Source organism: Barbus barbus, assembly GCF_936440315.1.
Source record: "Barbus barbus genome assembly, chromosome: 16".
In the NCBI taxonomy this organism is placed as follows: Eukaryota; Metazoa; Chordata; class Actinopteri; order Cypriniformes; family Cyprinidae; genus Barbus; species Barbus barbus.
In genome coordinates this window covers 20,874,760-20,885,721 of record NC_136744.1, presented here as the reverse complement: position 1 = coordinate 20,885,721, position 10,962 = coordinate 20,874,760, and the positions used below count along the sequence as shown (strand labels likewise).

The window sequence follows — 10,962 nt, the reverse complement described above, 5'->3', positions numbered from 1 at the left end:
GAAAGGAAGTAGCATCACGTCCAGGTGCAGTCTAGCACTACCAGTGCTGCCAACTAATTTTCAGAGAAAGTTGCTAAAGCAAGCTACTTGCTAAAAGTTGCTAAATGACCTTATTGCGTAATCACGACGCAAATTTTTGCCACATCAAATTTTTTTAATTTAGGTTAGTTTGTAAAATAATATGCTTTATATAATATTAAAATATAAATAACTGTATTTTTATTATTGAACACTTACATTTTTGAATGATTACAAATTAAGTTTTTTTTAAATAGCTAGTAAACTACTAATACTCACATTCTCAACAATCAGTGTATTAGTAATTAGTTAGTATGCTACACTCTAAGAAAAGTCTGTAATAATAGGACACAATCTACTATGTTAATATGAAAGAATTTTCCATATTGTTTTTTTTTTTTTTTTTGACAACCTGTGTTTTCAGGTTACAGGGTTAGAATGGATTATGGATAATGTCCTAGAAAATTACTAGTATCTTTTCCATTTTTCTTACAGAGTACTAACTGATCAACAATCGCAGGTACAAGCTAACAAAGTGTATCATAAATGAACAATTATTATCATTATTGAATTGAACAATTGCAACTAGCAGCTAACTTCATTCATGTGATGTGTGTACTGCTGGCATCTTTGATTTCCTCTTTTTTCACTTATCAAAAGTTGCCAAATAATTTTCAAAAATTGATAAATTTGTTGCTAGGTGCTTTTGAAAGAAAAAGTTGCTAGGATAGTCTGAAAAGTTGCTAAATTTAGCAACAAAATTGCTAAGTTGGCTACACTGTAAATGATTTTGTTTACTTTCACTTGTCTTTAAATGACTTTGTCAGATATGGTAAGGCTAAAGTTTTTTCTTAAGAATTTACGTATAATTATTATTAGCGTATTTCATAACTATGTGGAAACCAGTTTATAGTTTGTCAGGTAAAAATCAGTAGACAATGCCTGTGGGATATCTGTGGCTGTGAAGGTATGAAATGAATTGAAATCATATGGCTGTGAGCATTGTTCTTTATATTGACTATTTTGTTTAATTCTTGATAAAAAATATTTTATTATCCATTATATTTTTTATTCGATAGCATGATGACTGCAAAATATACTAAATCAGAGAGAGGGGGGGCTGAATAGGTTATAATTGCAATCTTGTAACTACTGTAAATTTGACACGCTGATACATTTACATTCATGCAATTTTCATATGTATTAAAGTGACTTACAGTCCTTGAGCCGAAAACTCATCACCAAACACCAATGACTTATATATGGGTACAGTCATTTTAGACACTTTCAAAACTGTTGCAACAGAGATGGAAATACAGTTTTTAAATACGTGAATTATGCTTCCATCTTTGTTGCCACAGTTTTGGAAGTGCCTCCATATGTTCTAAAGAAGGGGGTGTACCAATACTTTTGTCCATATAGTGTGCAAGTCATTGGTGTTTGGTGATGAGTTTTCAGCTCAAGGTCTGCATTTAAAGTCACACCAGAGGTGTTCAGCTGAGATTAGGACTTTGCTTTATGCAGACCAGTCAAGTTCTTCCACACTGACTGAATCTATCATGTCTTTTTGAACCTTGTCTTATACACAGAGGCACTGTCATGTTAGACTAGACAAGGGTTCTGTCCAAACTGTTGCTATAAAATTAGAAGTACACAATTCCCTAAAATATCATTATATGCTTAAACATTAAGATCTGTACTCATGGAAATTACTAAAGTAGTCAAACCTGTTTAATATATATATTTTTTTACACTGACTAGATATGTGAGACAGAAAGAGACCAAACGAGATATCAACACGTCTCCACATAGTAAACAAAACAAGCGTCTCCTGGCAATGACAACTTCCCTATAAACAATAATAAGACAAGTAAATACACTAACTAGCTACTTTTAACTTCCGCTGATCAAGACTGCTTCTCTCAAAGAGTATTTCATTACACTGTTTTCTTTCTGTAAATTGTAAATGTAAATGGTCAGAAAGGAAGCCCAATATTTCCCACTTCAAAATTCATTTGAGGATTTATTTTGAAACTCTTCAAGGAAGAGATCGGAAAGCAATCAAAACTATGAACACACTCAACCAACTAAACTCCTCTTTTTTTTATTGTTGTGATTATTTATGTATACCCTCCTTGTTATTGTTGTTATTTTATTTTAGTCTTTTTTATTAAATTTTTTCTTCCAGGAAACCTGAACACCATGTTTGTAACATTTATTATACTGTTGAATGTTAATTGTTCAATATATGCATTTGATAATAATAAAAAATAATAAAAAAAAATTCTAACCGGCATGCACTGCTTCAAGTCAGCCGCCGATCGGTTTTTATGGCGCTGCATGACGTCGAACACACCTATTAACAGCATGGCGAGCCTTTTCTTAGCGTCCGTTTCCATAGTGACTCGCCGATTCGTCGCTCTGTAAGGAACTTTGCTTGCGGAAGAATAGAAATGGTGTCAACAAGTAAGACTGCGGTGTATTTTTCTGAGTATTTGAAAGGTTTTGACAATGTTGTCTACAACTGTGTCTAACTAAACTAATAACTGAGTGCACCTCCACAGTGTTGAAGATAAAATTACAGTCATTGGTGATAAAACTGCGAGTGATGCTTTGCTCGTATTTCTGCATATAAATACGTTTATATCTTAAAAAAACAAGATATTTTGGTGCTTTTTCTGAACTGTTTATTGAGTAAACATAAAATAACAATTACAATAATTACTGTTCTGAATAGTTTAATGTAGAAGCGCCACGTTGCGGTTTAAAAGTTGAATTGACTGTTGATTTTAATGCATGTAATATAATGTCTGTCCTAATAATGTTCTCTGTAGGTGAAGTGTTTTGTCTGTTGTTGGTCGCGATCTTGTGGGGAGGCTCAAACCCATTCCTGAAAAAAGGCTGTTCCCATGGTGAACTCCCTCACATTTCTGTTCATGTAATTAAAGGGTAAATTGCTTGGAGAAGAGTTTGGAGGAAAGAGTAAGTAGCTTCTGTGCTACTAACATCTCTCTCTCTCTCTCTCTCTGTAGCTACACAGGTCTTTGACTCTCTGTCTCTGCTCATGTAGGAGCTGTGCTGGGTATGTTACTCATCATGTCTGGAGTGACTGTGTGCGTGCTGAGTTCTGTCTCTGAGACAGATGGCGCAGGAGCCCACAACATAAGTGATCTTTGAAACGTGCCACTGTACTATGAGGTTAATGAGGACTGTGGATCTGCTCCAGCTATGTGATCACACCTCACACACACATTCATCTGACACAATATCTGTGCTGCTTCATTTTCAGTATGTGCTGTGAACTTGTGCTGAGAAGAGGTGATGGTTGTACTTTATATCTGTACTTGAACCATGTTGGTGGAATCCAAATGTTTTGCACTTTAAATGCAACTGTGGAAAAAGTAACTTTTAAGTGTATGTGGATTGTGGAACACACAAAATACTTGTATATATTGTATTATTAACTGATATTTATATGGATTCATATTAATAATGTGAAAGTGCCCAGTGTTTAAATACATTTATTTTAAACGTCTTTTACATTCAGAGGTCTTATTTTGTTAAACAGAAGAAATAAAAAAATAAAAAACACTTCTCAGTGAATCTCTGCATGCTGTAAGATCACTGTACATTTTCAAGGGTACATTATTTTAAATGCCATTCATTCACTAAAACGATGCCAATTTCATAGTGAACTCCATGTTCAGAGAATGTGTGTGGATTGTAAAGGTGTGTCTCTGTCTCCTGCATCATCTTCAGCCTGGAGAGGTCGCTCTGCATCCCTGTCTGTCTGTTCCTCATGGGAAACCCCAGTCTGATACACACACACACACAGAGCAACAAATTGTTTAGATGGTTAATATTTACACACAAATCTAATAATATCAAAATATGTAAGTCTCACACATCAAATAGTTCTGTCACTGAGGCTGTACAAAAAGATATATGTACCTTATTTTCCCCTAAATGCTACATATTAGTACCTTTTGAAAAGGTACCACAACAGTGACAGTTTGGTACCTTTTTTGAGAGTGTACCATCATATCAGGCCTTTAATTTAAATGACACTATATAAGGGAAAATATATTTCAAAACACTACAGCATCATTTGCATGTATGATTAAATGTATTAAATATATTGTTTAAAACTTAAACTGACAGGTTCTTGCTGTGTTACTTCACTTCGTGGGGAATGTTCAGAGACTTTGGGTGATGAAGATGATGAAGAAGATCTGGAATGCCGTGTGGGTGACTCCTAATTTTAAACAGAAAGAAAAGATCTCAACTCATCAAGGCTTTTTACTGTACATAGATGGCAGGCCTGAAAAACAATGCATGATTTGATAGTATAATATACAGTATAATAATAGCATAACCATTCTATTAAATATACATATACTTTAAGCTGATTCAATTCTGTGCACGCCTAAGTGAAACACAAATAATAAAATGCAAAAAACGTCAATGCTCAATGCAGTGTGTCTTACAGCATCATGTTTGTTTGTATCGTGCCGAGACTCTTTGCTGTACGTGTATCCCTGCTGTGCTTCTCTCTGTGGAGCTGACGTGTCGTCCCATGTCTCCCTCTCTGATGCTATAAACTCTTTCTCTCCGTTCTCACTGGAGAGATCAGCTGATGGCCTGTGTTGTTCAGTCTGTGTAGAATCCCTCTTTAATACAAGAAACAGTGAGTTAATTCATGATCGAGTCATCATTACTTTCAATTCCTGTGTATTTCACACACTCACATGATTTATATTGGCTGTATCAAACTGATCCCTTTCAAGAAGCTCCTCATCCTCCACAACTTCTGCTTCTCTCTGAAATTATAAATTTTTTTATAGAAGACGAGATGAGATGAGACAGAAGATGAGAGGTGTACCTGGTCAATGGGAAGCTCTACAGCTGTGTTTTCATCCTCTGCGACCTCCTCAGCATATCGAACCTCCTCCCTCATCCTGCTCTCAGAGGCCTTAAACACACTGGGCTCATCTAACACAATTAAACAATATCACACAAGAAAGAATGCACCAGTTTAATAAAAAGTTACATTTTAGACACAGAATGAGATACTATTTTTTATTTATTCAGCATCCACCTATTGCAGCTCTAGGAGGTGGTCTGTTTGTGGGAGGGTGTCTGCGGACTCTCACAGGCCTGGCGTAGAAAACCGAGTTCTCCTCTCTTTCTCCTCTCCTTCCTCTCCTCTTAACCGGCTGAGGGGAGCTCTCTCGCTCCACCTCATCTCCTGTGGACTTTACACGCCTGCCTTGCCTCTGAAAGCAGACACCATTTACACAATATTATATATATAAATAACAATGCATATTGAAAATAACAATGTATTTGGTTTTTACCTCAGGTGAATTCATTAGGGTGGAGTCACTGTGGCTGTCCTGAGGAAACATCTTTCTACTCTGAGTTGGATCGTCACAACAGAATATTAAAGAACTTCAATAAAACAATTTGTCTCATGTAAATATATTTTCTTAACATATTAAAATTAAATATACAGTGGAGTCCATAAATCTGAGACCACATTAGCCCTGGAAATAAAGTTTTAGATTAAATTTTTTTTTTATAAATCTTTTTACTCAAATAAATGTTAAATTTTTTATGATTTGCTATGTTTTTAGTTAAAAAGCTAATCATTTTCTCAGATGCAATTCAACTCCACTGTATATTGGATATAAAAAGTACCTCAATTCTTCTCTGTAATCCTCTGTCTCCTGCATAATGTCTACAGTGAAGACAGACAGATCCTGATTTATTTATACGTACACTACCATTCAAAATGTTGGATTATTTAAGACTTTTTAATGTTTCTGAAAGAAGTCTTTTATGCTCACCAAGGCTAGATTTATTTGCTATAGAGTAAAACAGTAAAATTCCAATCAAAACAACTCTTTTCTGGTTGAATATATTTAAAAATGTAATTTATTCCTGTGATAGCAAGCTGAATTTTCAGCAGCCATTATTTCAGTCTTCACTGTCACCTGGTCCTAAAGAAATCATTTCTGTAAGTCTTTAAAGAAACATTTATTTTGTTATCTATGTTGAAATTGGTTGTGATGCTTTAAACTTTTGGGGAAACTGTGATACATTTTTAGGGTTCTTTGATGAATAGAGTGCATAGGAACTATTATAAATAATAAAAGTATTAATTTCCTTAAAAAAAACTTACTGTCTGTCCCAACATTACTGTCTATCCCAATTATTCACCAACATCACCTGTCCGCACTGTTGCCTGTTGCTTTGTTCAGCAGTATCTCCACATATGGAAGCTTCTTGAACCTCTCTGTTCCCACAGCTACATAGCTTTGCCCACTCTCCAGCTCCTCTATGGAGGTCACTGTGTAACCCTCCAGAGTACAAAGCCTGAGAGGTGAAAGGTGAATTGATTGTGGAAATGAAAACAACCTTATACAATGTGTGAGGATATAAATATGGCATGCCTCATAAGTATATTATAAAACAAACATTATGTGTGACTGAATACCTGCGCACGGCTCCTGTGCGAAGCATGGCTTTTTCAGAAATGAGGCTCAGGATCTGCTCTAGATTTTTCTGCATGTGGCGGGGAATGATCAGACGCATGGCAGGACTGAGGATGTCTCCATTCCTAAATACACTATGTGAATGTGAAGAGGAGAATGAAGTTTGGATCTCTTGCGAAAGGATAAGAGAAACTGGTCAACAGAAGAAAAGTGTGCATTTAAATGTCTGAGTTCTCACTGTATGATGCAGGGCAGAGTGATGGCCTTCCTCCATTTTGCAGACACATTATGCCTGACAAGCGCTTTAACCTGGGAAAAGAGTTGCATATTAATTAGCAATGTATTATGTCAACTACAATCAGAATACTTGAATCTGATTAGTCAGTCGCAGCATTTCTAAGGTCATATGTTTTTGTATAATGACAGTTAAACTGTATAACTGGTCGTGAAGAAACTAATTTCCCTGAAAGGTTCATGTCTCTCATATCACTTTGTGACCTCTTTATCGCGACATTATAAAATAATTGGAAATCAATATTTCAGGTCCATTTATTTATTTAATAATGAGCTGTGTAATAAGCAGGTTAATGTGCAGCCAGCGATTTTCCATCAGCGTAAAATCAAAGATGCAGTGTGTGTTGACGCTGAGTCAGTGTCCCCTGCTCTCAAGACTATTATTAACAGTGGTTTTAGCAGCTCTGTGTGCAGCATTACGGGGTCAGGCACTTAAACAAGCCCTAACAAGCTTTCTAATCTGATAACACGAGCAGCGTGTCTCCCCTGGCCTTCTATTGTTGGAAGGGACAATCACATCCCTCACTCCCTCTCCTCCTCTTTATGACACATTTCAGCTAAGCATCCACAGCAACAAAAAACACAAACACAACATAACAAACCAGAAACACTGACTGTATCTTGTATGATTTTTGATGCCTAAATTTAAACTTTAGAATACCATGACATAAGTTAATTGCACAGATCTATTCAACTGAATAAAAAATAAACAGTAAAGAAGTATTGAACTCTCACATGTTTACCTGGGCTGGTTCCACAACTCTGCAAAGTGGACCTTTCTTCAGTCCTGCAGTTAGATAACTAAACATATACAGAAAAGACAAGCAAAATATGATGCATCTTTTAGCCATTATCAGAATATTAAGCTTAATTTCATATTAACACCTCTCGAAAAGGTCATTTTCTATAAGAAGGGATTTTAATTTAAGGGCATTTACATTTAATAAACTGGTTTGTAATTAAAATGATACAGAACACAACACTTAGGATATAAAATGTGAGCTGAAAAAAGTGTCTTCATACATCTACTAAAAATACCAATTGGATACAAAAATTAGTACAACTTTATTATTTATATACTGTTATAATCTTTATTATTTTGATATATTTAATATATTAGCTATTAATTATATATTTTCAGAGTTGGAGTAGTTTTTGTAAAAAACTTCTTTATTTCATCATATTTATTTCAGTTACCTGACATTTCTCATTTTCATTTAGTTTTTTTATTTTTCATCAAATACTTTTATTTCAATTTCTGAAAACAAAGTTTTAGTCAACAACAACAACAACAACACTGACTGACATTTATTGTAATTCGTACAATGTTAAGTGTGGCTGAAGTGTCCAAACACTGAGACCTCTGAGTCTCAGATAACTGAACATTGATGGAAAGCATTATTATTCATCTTATTCTCAATATGAATGAATTGACACTTACTCTAGTTTCTTAAAGCGCTCAAACCCTGCGGCCACATACTGTGCTCCTTGCTGTAGGTCACCAAGGTCTGCGACCCGATGACCGTAGCGTGGCGTATAGAGAGTTCGAACAGCTAATGGAGCTCCGATACTAAGAGTGATGTCATTAAGAAATGTATCCATGGTGGAGATTTGCCTCTGGTTTACCACAAATCTCCTTCCTGAACCAGAAAGACATTCATATAGAGACATACATTTAAAACACACACACAGTCTCATTTTAGACATATGCATGTTTTTGAGAGTGCTGTGAAAGTGATGAAATAAAATACATGTTGCACATCACTGCAGTTATACAGTAACATTTTTAAGCACTGTGTGTGCAACAAAACAACCCACCAAAACCGTTTCAGAACCAGTTCTAACCTGAAAAGAAGGGGTCTCCATTTCTGTAGACCATCACACTCTTGACTGGAGGCAGGTGATAAGTGACACCAGTGGATGCCATGACCCAAAACTAGCCACATTAACACACACCTGTTAAATAAACACAAACTGAAGGATAACTTACTTATCCCATCAAAATTGAACCAAAAACGTGTTAACAACACTGTAAAAGTACAAATCCAAAACTCATTCACACATTAAATGCATAAAAAAACTAATAAATTCATTCACTTACAGCTCAGAGAAGCATTCACGTTTATGTAAATCCACACACACTCACAAAACTACTTACAGAGAACGTTTATGTAATCCAGTTAATCACCTGGAGATTCATCAGGTCTGTTATTTGTGATGACTGTTTTTCAGTGTATATTTCTAATATTAAAGCACTGAGTGTGAGAGACTCAAACACCTCACCCAGACTCCCTCCCTCGCGCGCACACACTGGAGTGTTTCCTGGTTGCCATGGCAGCGTTACTAACTATGGCGGCGGCCTTTGTGGGGTTTTACAATCAGCAACAAGAAGACAGAGACGGTGAGGGAAGGGAAGAGAGGGGGCAGCAGATATAACTTAAAATTATTAATTACATAATCTAGACAATTTCACTTCTATTTCTCTAGAAATTGAAATGAATCACTTTATTCTACTTGAATATGCTAAATAAATAGGTTTCGAAATTCGAAAATTTTGAAGGTGTTTGTTTGAAGAGGTTGTTCGTGTCTTTAGTGAATTATGCCTCTTATCATCACCCACAGACAACACAAACATTCAAACACAGGGACATAAAGAACCCGTGGAGTGATAAAGAAGAAAAACAGCCCCCTGTTTATCATTACCAATAAATAAACACCAGCAAGAAATTATATTTGACATTGACTAGTCAAAAGCGTATATAAGCTTATATAACAGCAAACAAAAACATTTAAGTTTGTAACTGTAACTGTACAGAGATTATTATTATTTTGTGCATTGTATGTTGTCCAGTTGAATCAATTTTATTAGTATAGCTCTTCACAATTGTTTAAAAGTATGTTTGTAATACCTAAATATCTTCAAACGTTAAAGCCTAGTCCGATTTAGCTGATTCGAGCTGGGCGATAATATAGTTTATGCCTCTATGCCGATATAAACTATCAAACAGTCGTGATTTGCTATACACTTCATGATTCTCCTTTTCATGATGAGCCATACATTTTCAATAGGAGACAGATCTGCTGGCCGGTCTAACACATTCACTCTGTCTCTACGAAGCCACGCTGTTGTAGCACTTGCAGAAGGAGACCTGGCATTGTCATGATATAATGGACTTCCCATGAAAGACATCATCTTGATGGCAGTATATGTCTCGGTACAATCCCAGTGTATGCCTCCATGTCAATGTACCTTTGCACATATTCCAGTCACCCATGCCATTTGCTCTGCTACACCCCCATACCATGACAGACATTTGCTTTTGCATCTGTTACTGATGAAAGTCTGGATGGTCCTTTTGGTCTGTGGGACTGAGAACTTGCCATCCATTTTGCGCAGAAACAAGTTGAAATGTGGACTCATCTGAGTACAGCACACATTTTCTTTTCATAGTCTTTTTGACTATCTGAGATGAGCTCTGGCCCAGAGAACCCGTTAGCATCGCTGCATATAATTGATGTATAGCTTTCTCTTAGAGAAACAGATATTCAAGTGGCATTTCTTGATACAGCAGCATACTGTGGTAAATGACAGTTGTTTTCTAAAGTACTCCTGAGCCCATGTGGCTATATTTAACACCGCAGCATGACGGTTTCTTATGCAATGCCATCTGAGGGCTCAAAGGTCAAGCACATTCAACTGAGGTTTGCTGCCTTGCCCTACATGTACTGTGATTTCTCTGGATGCCCTGAATTTTTCACAATATTATGTATGGTACTTGGTGAAAGACCTAATTTCTTTGCAATTTTGAATTGCAAAATGTGATTTTTGATTTGTTTGACACTTCTCTCGTGATATTTGGCACAAAGCGATGAGCCAACATCCAGCTTTGCTTGCAAAGACTGAGATGCTCCTTTTATACCCAAACATGATACCTATAGCTATTACCAATTCACATGCTTACTGTGAACTGTTTCAAAACAGTTTTACATGGATATTCTATAACCTTTTCACTTTTATTTTGCCTCTGTCCCAAATTTTTTGGAGTGTGTTGCAGCCATCAAAAACAAAATACATTCATATTGGTCAGTGAAAACATTGAGAATCTTTTCTTTGTACCTTTGTCAATTAAATAAAAGTTAAAGAGAATTAACA

General features: G+C 35.9%; 1 protein-coding gene across 3 annotated transcripts; it reads right to left on the bottom strand.

Moving 5' to 3' along the window:
* Nucleotides 1–3,521: 3,521 nt before the first annotated feature.
* On the bottom strand, nt 3,522–9,145 carry LOC306882404 (doublecortin domain-containing protein 2B-like). Of its 3 annotated transcripts, none has more exons than XM_079436999.1 (15): nt 8,998–9,145; nt 8,655–8,765; nt 8,251–8,449; nt 7,553–7,610; nt 6,754–6,824; nt 6,518–6,649; nt 6,250–6,396; nt 5,719–5,758; nt 5,376–5,435; nt 5,117–5,294; nt 4,901–5,010; nt 4,767–4,838; nt 4,506–4,688; nt 4,178–4,273; nt 3,522–3,832 (listed from the first exon to the last, which is right to left on the bottom strand). In XM_079436999.1, exons 2-15 carry the CDS (start codon nt 8,734–8,736, stop codon nt 3,722–3,724), a joined length of 1,539 nt encoding a protein of 512 aa, XP_079293125.1. In that variant the 5' UTR covers nt 8,737–8,765; nt 8,998–9,145; the 3' UTR covers nt 3,522–3,721. The 3 variants fall into 3 exon arrangements, with proteins under 3 accessions (XP_079293125.1, XP_079293127.1, XP_079293126.1); XM_079437001.1 differs by having other exon boundaries at nt 3,524–3,832; nt 5,376–5,414; nt 8,968–9,121; XM_079437000.1 differs by having other exon boundaries at nt 3,524–3,832; nt 8,968–9,116.
* Nucleotides 9,146–10,962: the final 1,817 nt, after the last annotated feature.

Excerpts from the sequence above, each read along its gene's own strand:
- LOC306882404 (XM_079436999.1), bottom strand. The coding sequence starts at position 8,736 with ATGGCATCCACTGGTGTCACTTATCACCTGCCTCCAGTCAAGAGTGTG. Across the intron at positions 8,450-8,654 it reads TGGAGACCCCTTCTTTTCAG|GAAGGAGATTTGTGGTAAAC; the intron begins GTTAGAACTGGT and ends TTTCTGGTTCAG. Across the intron at positions 6,397-6,517 it reads CGCACAGGAGCCGTGCGCAG|GCTTTGTACTCTGGAGGGTT; the intron begins GTATTCAGTCAC and ends TTCACCTCTCAG.